The sequence below is a fragment of the Mastomys coucha genome, unplaced genomic scaffold, assembly GCF_008632895.1.
Source record: "Mastomys coucha isolate ucsf_1 unplaced genomic scaffold, UCSF_Mcou_1 pScaffold9, whole genome shotgun sequence".
Lineage (NCBI taxonomy): Eukaryota > Metazoa > Chordata > Mammalia > Rodentia > Muridae > Mastomys > Mastomys coucha.
In genome coordinates, this window is record NW_022196915.1 from 64,788,978 (window position 1) to 64,804,535 (window position 15,558).

The 15,558-nt window shown below is 44.9% G+C and overlaps 1 protein-coding gene across 2 annotated transcripts in view; it reads right to left on the reverse strand.

The window, feature by feature from the left end:
- The window catches only part of Tnfsf11 (TNF superfamily member 11), a 32,586-nt gene extending 17,312 nt beyond the window's left edge, over positions 1-15,274 (reverse strand). Inside the window, exons 1-3 of one of the 2 annotated variants that reach the window (XM_031361437.1) lie at positions 15,081-15,120; positions 14,899-15,014; positions 7,233-7,400 (exon numbers count right to left, since the gene is read on the reverse strand). In XM_031361437.1, the coding sequence (XP_031217297.1) occupies positions 7,233-7,400; positions 14,899-15,014; positions 15,081-15,120 (324 nt within the window). Of the gene's footprint in view, positions 1-7,232; positions 7,401-14,898 lie in introns of both variants that reach the window. The other variant, XM_031361436.1, reaches the window with a different exon arrangement.
- Between the last annotated feature and the right edge of the window lie 284 nt (positions 15,275-15,558).

Consider the following 15,558-nt stretch of genomic DNA (forward strand, 5'->3'; position numbering starts at 1 on the left):
CTATGAAAGTTAAAAAAAAAAAAAAAAAGGTTGTTTTGTCCATCAGTGGCTCTTAGCACTTAGCCTAACTTGAAGAAGTCGCAGGCACAGGGTCCATCTTCTGGCTATCAAGTCAGAACCTCTAGCCAAGGCACTGAGAGCTCTTAATAAAGCAAACAAGCAAGGGCGCCAAGGTCCCTGGAGATGCAGCTATTATAAAACACAACCCCAGGACACATCTTCCCATCCATTCCACAGGCTGCTACCCTCCTTGAATTCACAAGCCAACCCACCCCTTAGGAACACAAGCTCCATTAAATCTCTGAAGTTAGCCCATCATGAATACGCTCCTCTCAGGTGGCTGCTTGGAACTCTGTTTCTTCCAAGATGCCCCCATTCAGAATCTTCTCTTCCATCCTGGGGTACTCACAACACAAATCAAAGCTCACCTCTGGCATCACTTACTGGCTAGTTCTGGATTCCAGCCCTCCTGCCTCTGCCTTCTTCCCTGGGGCTCCCCTGAGATTGAGTACACTGTCATCCGGCTTTGTTGAGTGAATGACAGTGATGGCGGTAGGGTTTGAATAAGAATGTCCCCCACGGTCTCCTGCATTTGAACACTTGGTGGCACTGTTTGTGAAGGTCTAGAAGGAACAACCTTGCTGGAGGAAGTACTTCACTGGAGACGGGCTTTGTGGCTTCAAAGTCTCCTGCCATTCGCAATATGTATGCTCACCTCTCCCTGTGCGCGCGCATGCATGTGCCATGCCTGTGCGTGCGTGCGTGCGTGCGTGCGTGCGTGCGTGCGTGCGTGCGTGCGTGTGTGTGTGTGTGTGTGTGTGTGTGTGTGTGTGTTATTTATGATTCACAATGTGAGCTCTCAGCATCTGGTATATACTACCATGTCTGCAGCACGCTGCCAAGCTTCCCTGCCATAAATCAGCCAGCCCATCATGAATGCCTACCTCTCAGGGTCCGTAAGCCCAAGCAAACCCTGTCTTCTGTAAGTTGCCTTGGACATGATGTTTTATCACAGCAACAGAAAAGGAGCTGCAAAGCTTTGGCTCTGTAGGAAATCTCTGTGAATCTTACTTCAGATTTCCCATAAAGATAGCTTTTATACACACTAAATATGATTGAGGTTGATTACAATTCCCAAAACCATGATGGCAAAGGGAGATGGAATCCTACTGGAAAACCACTACATGACTAACATCTCCATTTGAGAACACCAGTGACCCAAACTCAAACCTTCTGGGTTGGTGAGAAACTCTCTTAGGATACAAATTCTTGAACACAAAGGCAAAGAGACAGTAAATAGAACTGAAAGTTCCCCCTTGATCCTTCTTTTATAACTAAGAAGCCTATGAGACCTTTCATCCACATAACATCTCCAAAGTCTCCAGGCAGTTTAAAATTTCCTGTGACTTCTAACTTACTTCTGCTGAAATTTGTGGTACGGCTTTTTATTTTATTCTATCTATCTATCTATCTATCTATCTATCTATCTATCTCTTATCTATCTATCTATCTATCTATCTATCTATCTATCTACCTGTCTGTCCGACCATCTGTCTGTCTATCTATTAATTTATTTTTCTATCTATTCTGTCTATTTACTTACTGTCCTGGAACTCACTATATAGATCAGGCTGCCCTCAGACTCATAGAGATCCCCCTGCCTCTGCCTCCTGGGTGCTAGGATTAAAGGTGTGTATACAAGCCTGACTAGACTTCTTTCTAATAATCAACATTAGAATTCTAAAGAATCAGAGTTCCATGAGGAACAAAAACAAAACAAAACAAAAACAAAAACAATCACTCAAAATGAGGACAATTCTGGCTTTGAGTAAATGTTCTCAATCTATGAAATCCAGCTGAAAACAGCAAGTGACCATCAACATTCAGAACACTTCCTCTTAAATCCACTTTTCACTCTCCCTCCCATGCTGTCGATGGTTCCCTACATGTGAACTTTAGGAAATAAGATCCTGACCATCCAAACCCTTTAGGCTTATGTTAGCCCTTGATCCATGTCTATCTGTGTAGGTGGGCATGGGGGGTGTATAGGTCTTGTATATCATGAGTCCACTTTCCCACTTATCCAGAGCTTGTGTGTATCAGAGACTGCTGAGGGCACTTCTCTCCCTGTCTTTGTTTATTTTAGGCAGCCTCTTCCTCAAGCATCACAGGCAAATGGTAGCTCAGGTGGAAGAGAGATGCCTAGCCTCCCTTGATGCAAGGCTCTGTGTAGCCCTGGCTGTCCTGGAACTCACTCTGTAGACCAGGCTGGCCTTGAACTCAGAAATCCACTTGCCTCTGTCTCCCAAGTGCTGGGATTAAAGGAGTGCGCCACCACCACCCGGCCAAGGCATGGTCTTCTAAATCCTGCCAACCAACAGGATTCTCCTTACAGAGGTGTCACTCCCACATACGGCCAGCCCTTTTCTGATTCCCCTTTCCCTATCTAGACATGGCATCACAAGAGGCCACCCTGGACACAGGGAGGATAGAAACCTGCTGAAGGAGAAGCCAGGCCAGGATGGCTCATCTTAGGAGTACAGTATGAGAGAAAGGAAAGCAAAAGCAAAACAAACCAGACCTTGATAAGATTCTTCCGGTTGAGATGATGTCAAGTAACAGTGACGATTTCATCACGGATCAAAGCTTCAGGAATGTTGGTTTCTCAAGTCTTACTATGAGGGTACAGTGCTCATGTCCATTATAAGCCATACCTGTCCTGACTGTCTCGGGATCAGAATGAGTATTTCTTCAGTCATGATGACTCTTTCTTACCTCACTTCTCCAGTAAGGCACTAGAGGATCAGAGGTCTGCTAAGAACATAACTTATTGTTGCTACCATCATTGGGTGGGTGGTGTTTGTTGCTTGCTTTTACAGGTATTTATTTGATGTGTGTAAGTCTTTTGCCTGCATGAATGTGTGCACCACATGTGTGCAGTACCCACAGAGGTCAGAAGAGGAGATCAGCTGTTACAGATGGTCGGGAGCCAAAATATGAGTGCTGCAAACTGAAGCCAATATCTGACCGATACAGATACAGCCAACCATCGGACTGAACCCAGGGAATCCAGTGGAGGAGCTAGGGGAAGGACTGAAGGAGCTGAAGGGAATTGCAACCCCAGTAGAACAACAATATCAACTAACCGGACCACCCAGAGTTCCCAGAGGCTAAACCACTGTACTGGCTGGTTTTGTGTGTCAACCTGACACAGGCTGGAGTTATCACAGAGAAGGGAGCTTCAGTTGGGGAAGTGCCTCCATGAGATCCAGCTGTGGGGCATTTTCTCAATTAGTGATCAAGGGGAGAGGGCCCCTTGTGGGTGGTGCCATCCCTGGGCTGGAAGTCTTGGGTTCTATAAGAGAGCAGGCTGAGCAAGCCAGGGAAAGCAAACCAGTAAGGAACATCTCTCCATGGCCTCTGCATCAGCTCCTGCTTCCTGACCTGCTTGAGTTCCAGTCCTGACTTCCTCTGGTGATCAACAGCAATGTGGAAGTAAGCTGAATAAACCCTTTCCTCCCCAACTTGCTTTTTGGTCATGATGTTTGTGCAGGAATAGAAACCCTGACTAAGACAACCACCAACCAAAGAGTACACCTAGAGGGAGCCAGGACTCCAGATACATATTTAGTAAAGGATGGCCTTATCTGACATCAATGGGAGGGGAGGGAGACTTGATGCCCCAGCATAGGGGTATGCTTGAGGGGTGTGGCAGGAGTGGGTGAGTGGGTGAAGGAGCATCGTCAGAAGCAAAGGAGAAGGGGAGAGACAGGAAGGAATGGGGGATTGGTGAAGGGGTAACCAGGAAGGGGGATATCATTTGAAATGTAAATGAATAAAATGATTAATTAAAAACAAAGAAAGAGGAAGATACTTGACGTCATTCCCCAGCCTCTGTACATACAAGCAGGGACAAGTAAGACATAGACATACGGCCATGTGCACACGTGTGTGCACACAGGCATGCGCATACACACAGTTCACAGTTTAAAGTCTAGTTTTTAAAAAGCAAATGTGAAAACCAAGCACAGGGGCTGGAGGGATGACTCAGCAGTTCAAAACACTGACTGTTCTTCCAGAGGACCCTGGTTCAATTCCCAGCACCCACACAGCTGCTCAGAACTCCTGTTCTAGGGGCTCTTGCTCCTTCCTCTGGCCTTTGAGGACACAAGACACACATGTGGTGCACAGACATACATGAAGGCAAAACACCCATATAGATTAAATAAATAAATAAGCAGACAAAGCAATATGAGCCCTTGGCTTCTTTCTGTCTCCTTCAAGACACAGGGTGTCTCCTTGCTATTTGCAAGGAGACACTTACAGATCTCTATCTTTGATATCAAGCCTGTAAATACTTTTACAGGCAAGTACCATACAGTTTTTCTACCAAAAGGTCCTGGAGTAAGATCAACAACCTGGCACACTCAAGACAGGTGGAGTCACGGCCTCTAGGGCCCAAAATGTCTACTTAACAAATAACAGATGTCTCTCCACTGAGTCAAAACGGACGACAGACTAGGGTGAGTGTCCTCCCTGCCTGCCACGCATGGCAGTCCTGGTTACTGCCTAAACTCACTGCTCTGCCCAAGCCCAGCTGGCTGGGAAGAGCCCAGGAAGGCTGCCAAAACTGAAACCAGGCATCGAGTTACAAATCAGACACCACATTCATACTAGTGTTTGTTTTATTGTCATAGACTGTTTTGATAGACTTTATAAATTGTGGTTGGTAGAGTTGGCCCAGTAGGAGGGCTTTCAGAGTTCTGTGCTAAAGGGGAAATAGAGCCAAGAAAACCCAGCCACAAACAAAAAAAAAAAAAAAAAAAAAAAAAAAAAAAAAAAAGGAGGGAAAAACAAGATTACTTGTCTGACCACAACGAGCTGGGTAAACACAACTCTCTGCACGCCTATATATTACACTCATGTCTGGCATGGGTCACCGCTGCATGGGCTGATCTCTCAATACTGATGGCAGCCACACCTGAATTGTTCTTTGGGTTCACTCAGTATCTCTTAGAACTAAGGTTAAGATGCAAACCTACTTCCAGAATGCTTACCACACCCTTCCTATTTTTAGCATTGCCAAGACAAATTAGAAATCTGATTACTGTGGCAAATTATGCGGACGTCACATTAACCAATGGTTTTCATCAAAGGGTAATCCATTTGGTAAACCGTTCATTTGACTAGGATAGAAGAGTAGATTCTTGGGTACAAGGAAAAGGCCTGGCAAAGTGCCGCCATCCACAGTTGCACCCTATGGATGCTGGCTGACTGTAATGATAACGTGTGGGCAACATTCATCTCCTCCCTAAAGATCAGGCCTAGGAGGGGGCAGAACCTTCACCTCCACCACACACTGGTGTATTACAGTAATGTGTATATTATACCAATAAAGACTGGCTTATTGTAATTATTCATTGAGCTTTAAAAAGGATTTCATAAATTGCTCATTTTTTAAAAAAAAAATGTAAACTCCTACAGCACAGCAAAAACCAAGTACAAAATTAATTAAATACAGTCCAATTCCTCTTGAGAGCCATAATTATCTGTTAATATAAAAGCTTTCTCTCTCTCTCCCTCCCTCCCTCCCTCCCTCTCTCTCTCTCCCTCCCCCTCCCTCTCTCTGTCCCTCTCTCCCTCTCTCTCTTCCTCTCTCTTTCTCTTTCTCTCTCCTGTTCCTCCTCCCTCCCCCCCTCCTCTCTTCCTCTCAAAGGCAGTATTTCATTATGTAGCTCATGCTTATCTCAAACTCACAATCCCTCTGCCTCAGTTCGGGATTACAGACATAAGCCACACCTGCTGACCATGTGCCTTTAGTACAAGCCATTGATTCTTCCTGTCTGGTCTTAGTCCTACTTTGCTGGGTTCTGAATCTGAAACCAGAGCCTCACCCATAATAAACCCACATTTCGCTACTAAGGTTCATTCCCAGGCCAAGAAAGACCATAACTTTTTAAAAACTGGTAGAATTCTTTTTTCCCCTAATCCAAACTGTGTTCACTTATTTAAAATAATTGTATACTGTATTAAATTATACATACATATATTCACACAGGCAGATAAATGGCTGCCATAAGCAACACACCTTCTTGTGCTTGCTACAATAACATCTATTTTACCAACTCTACGACACTCAGTTTTAGTGAATCATCTCTGAAATGAAGATGCAGGTATGTTTCTCTCAGCTGCAGCTGTTGACACAGTTGTCACCAATCTCTCTCCTTGCCCAGCTCTCCCAGAAAATAGGAAAGGAGACAAAAAATTTCCACTTCGCCCATCACTACATCTCCTGTCTGGACGTGTCCCTCTCATCACACTGTTGGGAATTGTGTTCTAATGCTTTGTCTTATTTTGGCTCCCAAAAGACCTGCTTCCAGACCTGACGGTCCCTGACCCCAGCTGGATTCAATTGATAAAAAAGAATTGCCATACAGCCAATGGCTGGGCAGGGAAACCAGGCAGGACTTTTAGATTGTCTGGGCAAAGGACCAAAAGGGAGCAAGAAAGATGAAGAATTGCCATGATGGGGAAGCAGAAAGATGAAACTTAAAGGCCTGCTGGCATGTATGAATCCCAATTGGGTCTGGGGTAGCAGAGATGAAATATAGATTCTAAAAGATGTTAATTCAGGAATGTCAGAGGGGAGTGTTTGCTAGCCATGGAGAGGCTTAGAAGTGCCCAATCACTGAGCTAGTCAAGGCATATCAAAATTAGCTGGCATGTGTGTGTGTCTTTCATTCATGAATAATCCAGAGGACTTTTGGGTGGGTGCAGCATGAGCATGACCCACCGGGAGCCAATGCAGTTTAGCAAATTCACTGCTATACCACACCTGACAGCAAAACGTCAATTATACTACCCTGCCCCTTGTGGGAGCCCAGGCCACAGGAATCCTACAGAAGTAAATTGGGAAAGAGCTATCAGAAAGTCCTGGGACCCTAGAACATGGTTTTTAGATCAAGGATTCAAACTAACAACGTTATCACCTACTAACTGTAGTCTCTCGGCTTCTCCTTCCAGATATGCTATCAAATCCCTCCTCTTAAAAGCAAGGAAAGAAATCGACCACCACTAACTTCGAGAGAATTCTCCTTAAGACAGCCTCATCAGCTCTTTTGCAAATTAGCAAAGGGACAGAGGCAACAGCAGCACTTCACAAGCCCTAACACTCAGTTACTGCCGTAGAGTCTGCAAGACCCTTGACGTGATGACGTCAGTGGGGAACTTACCTTTTGCACGGCCCCTTGAAAGGCTTGTTTCATTCTCCTGCATGAGTCAGGCAGTGCTTCTGGGTCTTCGCTCTCCAGAGTCGAGTCCTGCAAACCTGTGTTTTCATGGAGTCTCAGAATTCTATAGAAGCAGTGAGTGCTGTCTTCTGATATTCTGTTAGGGTCCATCTAGGAGGGGAAAAGATATTAAGAGGGGTTATAGTTAGTGAAGTATGACTTGATAATAAAAGGGTCGTGCTTAGGATTTCCTACCCACCCCCCAGGCATTGATAATCAATAAAATTATCCTCAAGCCAGGCAAGGTGGCGTACACCTTTAATCCCAGCACATGGAAGGCAGAAGCACACCAGTCTCTGTGAGTGAGAAGCCAGCTTGGTCTACAAAGTGATTTCTAGGGCAGCCAGAGCAGTTACATATATGTATGTGTATGTGTGTGTGTGTGTGTGTGTGTGTGTGTGTATTATATATATTATATATCTAACTTTATTTTAATATATATTCAAACATCTTTTTGGTGTGTGTAAGTATGTATGCATGCATGTGTGAATGGGTCTGAGAACCTGTACATGCACATGTGGTGGTCAGGAGTGTGTTCCACACTCTAATTTCCTGACATGGGGATATTCATGGAACATGGAGCTCACCCATTGACCAGACTGGATGGCCAGCAAAACCTCAGTATCCTCCTGTCTCCATTTCCCATCGCAAGGATTATTGGTGGAATCATCTCCCCTGCCCTGAACACACTGACTTCTAATTCATTTTGATCACCCACAATAGATGATGCCATAGATTCTTAACAACAAAAATGTTTGTGTGTAGTCGACAGGGAATGAACTTCTTCATGGATAGAAGTGGTATCACAGATGTCATATGTGATCCAAGCAGGCAGGGCAAGACTCAGTAAGCTAAGTTGGTGGTTCATAGTTATGATCTACTCGAGAAGCTAAAGCAGAAAGATCAGTGTGAGTATGCAGACAGCCTGGGCTACACAGTGATTTCCAGGCACGCCTTGGCTACCGTGTAAGACCCTGTTTCATAAACAAGAATAAGGCACAGGCCAAAATGCTAGATGAAACCGCATGGAGATGAAACCCACTTGAAGAAGCAAAGCATGAAGCCTGCATAAGTCAGACAAAATTAGCATAATCTTTAGCTACTGTTTCCATTGGCCTTCTTCCTTAATCTATGAGTATTTTGATGAGTGGAAGAAGAGAATGAAAAATCCATCTGCACATCAATCAAAGTCGGAAGCCAGGAGAGTAACTTCTCTTCTGATGAATACTATGTAACCAGTACTCCTCACCTGGATCCTACAAATATGTAAGAGTGACATCTGTCATCACTGTAAGGTAGAGAGGCTACTCCAGCAGGATATCTGGGCAAGTGCTAAGAAATGCTAAAATATAAGCATTGGCTCGCCCAACACATCCGCATGGAGTTACTAGCTGAACACTGGGTTTAAAAAAAATGCCCTGCCCAGCATCTCTGTGTGTGCTGTTCTAGAAGCTGGTCTTCTATCTCCCAAGCTCCCTCAAGGCCTCTCGGCGGCTTCAATCACCATAGAAAACGGAGTGCAATTGTTCTTGTTGGGTTTTGTTTTGTTTTTCAAGACAGGGTTTCTCTGTGTGGCCCTTAATGTCCTTGGAACTAGCTTTATATAAATCAGGCTGGCCTTGAACTTAGAGATCTGCCTGCCTCTGCCTCCAGACTGCTGGGGCTAAAGGCCTGTGCCACTACCACTCAGTTGAACTTGATTGCTTTAACAGCTTACCTTGTCCTCTTTCTTCCAAAAGTTAGTAGATAAAAACTAGACCAAAGGCAGAGTTTATAATAACCAAAGCTCAGTCAGAAATAAACTCTCTCTTTCCCCAATTTAATTAAAATACGCAGAAAGATGTATGCCGTTACTAACTGATCCTCAGGAACAAACTAAAAGGCACCCTGTCTATACACACATAGACACATGTTTTATTATTCTAGTCATGCAAATATAAGATCACCTAAGCCTGGAGAGATGACTCAGCAGTTAAGAGCACTAGTTGCTCTTTCAGTTCCTGGCAGACACATAGCAATACAAACTGTTTAACTCCAGTTCCAGGGGACCTGACACCCTCACACAGACATATGTGCAGGCAAATCAACAATGCACATAAATAAAATTTTCTTTTTTTGGTTTGGTTTTTCAAGACAGGTTTTGGTTTGGTTTTTCTCTGTATAGCCCTGGCTGTCCTGGAATTCACTCTGTAGACCAGGCTGGCCTCAAACTCAGAAATCTGCCTGCCTCTGCCTCCCAAGTGCTGGGATTAAAGGCATGCATCACCACTGCCTGGCTTAATTTTTTATATTTTCATACACACGAGTACTTGTAGCCTATAACTCCAGCTCCAAGAGATCTGACCCCTAGTGTGGCCTCTCTAAAGGGGTCTATACACATGCACATACTCACACAGACACATACACACAATTAAATAAAAAATAAACATTAAAGCTCTAAAATATACAAGGATGCTGTGTAAGCATAGGTGAGGTCAGGCCATGAAACAAAATTACTTGCGATGTTTATTTATTTCATGCATTTTCTTTATAATGAGTACGAATCAGAGAGTGTAAGTTTTCGCTGAAGTGCAGCTGTCAATCATAGCTGGGTTCAGACCTCAGGAAAGCAGAATTCTGCAATGGCTTACTGCCAGACAAGAGCTGAGCTGAAGAGACCATGTGGTATTAGGAAATGCCTGGAGACCCTAAACAAAGTTCATTAAACATGCCTCCTACAAACAAATTGAAGCTATCTAACAGAAGTAGCAGGCTCCAACACTGTCAATATTCAGGGTGCAGCTAATCACCAACATGGGAGCTGCATATTAACTAGATCCAAGGTCATGTTCTCTGTATTAAACTCTGAGAAATAATGCTTTAAAAGTAGCAAATAAACAAATAATATAGCTATTCTGTTATGAATATGAATGCAAATCCCCTCCACCTCTCGCTAAGATTCATCAATAATTAGCATAATATTACATCACCTAATAACAGTACATTTGGAACAAATAAAAGAGTAAAATGCAAAAACTTTGTCTTTTCTCTTTTAAATAAAAACAAAACAAAACAAAAATGGCAGTGACCAGTTCTCATTTGGACTCTTCAGTTAATTTTATCACACTCCTAAGTTAGATTCAACTGTTGAATTCTTAATTCTTTCTTCAAATACTTAAAAAAAATATACTTAAGAGCCACTTTTCACATCTCCATAAAGTTTAAGACCCCCTCAATTACCATGAAAAAGGAAATAATGATTACTCAGCAAAAAAATTAACTTCGTCCACTTATTTGCTTTCTTAAACATCACAAGTTAGAAATCTGCTTTGTATCTCTCCCCGGATGTGGTGGCCAGGAAGGAAGGAGGTTTAAGAGGTACAGGGGCAAAAGCACAGGTAACCGAGGACAGTCTGTGGAAGGAAAGCAGGGGTAAGGCATAAGGTCACTGGGCGAGACCTACAGTGTGTTGAGTGACCAAATGCGTGTGGCTCCCGCCCAGCTGCATCTCCTGTGGTACAAGGCAGTCTAGAGAGTTTTCACAGTTGAAGATCTGTACCGTGTTAGCTACTAGACACTTACTCTGCATAGTGGCAACTTAGAAATGGAAAGATGTGTAGGGTGGCGAATCATTTGAAAGACCCATTCAGTCCTTTGCTCAGGCAGATGCTGAGGGGTCGGGGCGAGGGGTGGGGTGGGGGTGGGGAGGGATTGAACAAACATATCCTGGAAGACATATCAACTCACATTCCACAAAAGAGCACAGCAAACTGAGTTACAGTGAGTCATACCTACATGTGTTCCTGCAAACACTAAATCTTGAGTTATCTGATTGTAAAAGGAAGGTTGGGGCTGGAGAAGCATTTGTCTGCCCTACTGGAGGCCCTGGGCTCCATCCCCAGTACCACACACACAAATACACAGGGGACTTTGAAGAGGCACCTATCCCTATGGGATGACGTTGTGACTATGAAATAAAAGTGTGTGTGTGTGTCTGTGTGTGTGTGTGTGTGTGTGTGTCTGTGTGTGTGTGTGTGTGTGTGTGTGTGTAAGAGAGAGAACTTCCTTGAAACCGATCGTTCATAGGGTTAAATGAGGCAGGATGCTTGACATTTGACTGCTTCCTTATCAGTTGTTCAAACAAGCTACCTGCCCACCTCAACATCAGATTTTCAGTAGTGACTGAGGTCCTGGGTGGAAAGCAGCCAGAGGCTGCCATCTGCCATGTGCACAGGGAAAGGGGGGTGGGGCAGTTCAAAAGCAAAACAGAGCTGAGCTTTCTAAGAGGTTACCTTACCTGTTACCCTAAATTTAAAACTTGAGTGTGGCTCTCTCTCTCTCTCTCTCTCTCTCTCTCTCTCTCTCTCTCTCTCTCTCTCTTTGTCTTTCACACACATACCCCATACACATATCACACACATATACATCACATACATCTTCATATACATACATATCACACACACACAAAGCACACATATACAACAAGCATGAACATACCACACCATACCAAGCACACACACATACACCTACAACTTTACAAGCAACATTTTAGGAAGGCATTTTTTTTTTCTTTTTTTGTCTTTGAAAACCATAGTATGAATACTATGTAGTAAACACATAGCACAAACAACAAGGCACCCCTTTGGCAGGCCTGGTTGGGAAAAAAAAAGCTATCTACACTGGATCTTTTCTTTTTCTTCTTTTTTTTAATGTAGACATAGGCAATCTGAAACACCCAGGATGCCTTTACATTGGTTTTGTTTTTAATTTTGGTTTTGTTGTTTGTTCGTTTGTTTGTTTGTTTGTTTTGATCAAGGCTGGCCTGAAACCTCCAATCCTTCTGCTTCAGAGAACTCATATTATCTCTGTTCCATATCTTTAAACTATAATAAATCTGCCTTGCTTTATCTTAAAGTGTAAATGCGTTCTCTGATAGTGGGTGATTTCATTCTCATTCAAATGCATTCAGAAATTCCAAATATTTCATCCAGAACTTAAAAACTTAATACAATTTTTAAAAAAATAGTCAACACCAATACCTAAAAAGAAAGGTTTTCATCATATATAAAAATGAAAAGAATTGTAGATTGAACCCTTGTGTACCCAAAACCTATCTTCAATAACTATTCACCACTACCAAGAACCCTTGCCTCATGCATAAGCTATGATCTCCCAATGCCTGCACACACCCATTTGGATCATCTTCCAGACATCATAGCATCTGATAGGCAAGGGTTTCTGGATGTATCTCTAAGTGGTTAGGATTCCCTTAGGTGTCAAATTCGGATACCACACTCAGTGAGATGCCATCAGAATACCCAAATAAACATTTTTCCTAATACTACTCTGGTGATGGAGACAATGTTTAAAATTGTAGTGACGGACTTCCCTTCAGGATAATGACTAAACTTATTTTAAGTAAGTCTCAGAGAGACTCCGGCCTTGTAGCGACTGGGGACTAGAGGTATAGTCAGTGTACTTGGTAGCGTGTTTGCCTAACAAACACGCAAAGCTCTGTGCGTTCAATGCCAAGCACCACACCACATAAACGGGGCACAGTGATGTATGTCTGAAACCCTAGGCTTGGGGGTGTAATATACTTGGCTATATGACAACTTTGAGGTCAGCCTGGGCTACGTGAGACCCTAGCTAGGAAGGAAGAGATGGGAGAGGGGAAGAAGGGCCAGGGGGCCAGGGGAAGCAAAGAGAGGACAAACACTTGTATCCAGAATTCTGATGACATTAAATCCTCCAAAGGAAAATCATCCAGCTCCAATTGCTAGCTCATGTGTTTACATTGGGAAAAGGTTGTTTTGTATAATTCTTATGCTATCAAGATAAAAGGTGGCCATACCATTAGGCCTACAGACATCTCATGGCACCCTACTACCCTAGAATTCCTTCAGGAAAACTGAACAAAAACCCAGCTAGTGACTCCATGCCAAGTCCCAGGGTTCCTGGTAAGCTAAGAGCCCCTAGAACAGGCTCATCCCTTACTTCTTTCCAAGCTCAATGCTCACATCACCATTACTGCTGGGGAAAGATGCTATGGCCCTAACAGGTTTTAAAAAAAAAAAAAGACACTGGGAACTATTGCATGTCTTCTGGCCTAAAGTCTCTTTGCAAAGACTCATGATAGCCTTTCATTGGAAGCATACCAGATCCCTTGACGTCACACATATAAAGACACAGGGACTGCATATAGAATGATTCTTAAGTCAGTCCCATAGCATCTAATAGTGGCATGAACTATGCAGGCTCTCCAGACATCCATTAAAATACCAGATGGCAAAAACAACAGATAAGCCATTCTGCATTGATTCCCATGTACTCCAATGAAGGGGGGGGGATATTTATTCGCATTCATGCAGATTTGTGTGACTCATATTGCAAGCAAACCACTCAGACCATGTCTGAGGAAGAAAAATCTCGACAGGTACCGAGTGTGATTACGAACACGGAGACACTGGTTTTCAGAAGTACCCGTTTATGGTCTGTCTATTTTTTGCGTTCGTGGGTAACCACAGCAGTGGTATAAAATGCAGGCCAGTAGATCTGAAGACTTAACAAAGCCTGTAATCCAAAGTACAGCTCAAGAGTTTGGCACATGTCAAACACCTATGCCGTCCAAGCAATGACACATTTTAATGCCTCCAGTTTGGTTTGGTAATCACCTTTGATTCTGGAAACAAACGAAGTCCAAACCCAACTTTCTTTTCCCATAAAAATATGCACACTCAGCCCCCCACTTCCTCTGAGAAAGAATTCATAGCACCAGACAAGAGCATTTGAATGAATCCGACCAACTGCACTGCAATTTCCAAGAAAACACAAGAGCACAAACCGCCAGAAAGCATAATATTACAAATTTACCCCTTCCTCTCTCTGCCATCTCCCCAAGGTTCTGAATCTTTAGCGTGGAGCTTCCTCCTCTCTTCAAAGGTTGGTTACTGGCTAGATTGTAGTCAGGCTACACACACACACACACACACACACACACACACACACACACACAGGCACCTTCCTTCCTCCACCCACCTCATAGGCAGACAAAGTGGGGCTGCCCCTTCACCCTTCAGAACTCCAGCTCCAGAGGAGCGACAGAACCCCAGCCCTGAGACCAGGCACTGCACAGCTGATAGCGCTGTCACTCTGCGAATCTTGAGGGGTGAGTGCCATCCCTAGCTGTTCCAAAGACTACTGACACCCTCTCATTGTGGTCCCAGAGGGCCAGGAAAGCAAGGCAGCCACAAGTTAGTTAGTGGTGTTGGGAAGCTTAGATGCCCAAGTAAAAGTTTTCACTTTCCCTACTTTAAGTTGGTTCTTAAGTCCAAGTGAGAAATTCAAGGTAGGGAGAAAGCCTGCGATCACTTGAGGCACAAGAGGGGAGCGACCAATGCTGCGTCTTGGGGGGAAATTCAAACCTATCCTCAGGCAGGACCAGAGGCGCTCAGCTTCAGCAAGCTGCGCCTATGGGAGAAGGCGCAGATAAGCGTGACTGGAGGCCCCCAAGTTCCCTTTCTTGGAGGGTCTCTTTCCCTTCCAGAATAAGCGAAATCCGGGCAGCCCAGCACTGGGGCCAGACTCAGTTTCCCCGGCGGAGAACTGGGCAGAGAAGTCAGCCACTCACCTGTGCACGAAAGTACAGGAACAGAGCGATGCTGCAAACCACCTGGCCCAGTCCCAGCCCCAGGAGGGCCAGGAACATGGAACGGGAGGCGGCGGGGGGCGGCGCCGCAGCCGGTGCTGAAGGCGCGGGGTGCAGCGGACCCTCGTGTGGGACGCCGGGGCAGCTGCCCATCTCCTCTGAGCTGCGCAGGTACTTGCCGTAGTCTCGGCTGGCCCGGCGCATGGCGCGGCGCCCGGAGTTTGGGCGCCCTGCTCCGCGATCGCTCACTCCCTTCCTCAGCCACCCACCGCCGAGCAGACTCCGGGCCAGGCGGCCCCCGCCCTGACCGGTTCACCGAGGTCCTGGCAGTGGCTCCCTGGGAAGCGGGAGAGATGGCAGGGTACCCCAGGCAGCCCTAACTCTTATAAACCTCGTGGAGAGGGCTGGCCTCCGGAGCCAATCAGACTCCAGGAGGGTGCCTCTTTCACTCCCACTTCAGCCCTCCTTCCTTTCCTATGCCCTCCCCCTCTTCCTCAGTCTCAGGGACCCGCCTCTGTCCCCACCAGGGCCCTCTGAGGTGGAGGCTGTGGGTTGGGGCCAGTGGTTGGTTTCTGGCTCTCTCTCCGCTGGCCCCAGCCTTTGCGTCTCTGAGCCTCAGTTTCCTCTGTAAGATTTAAAAAG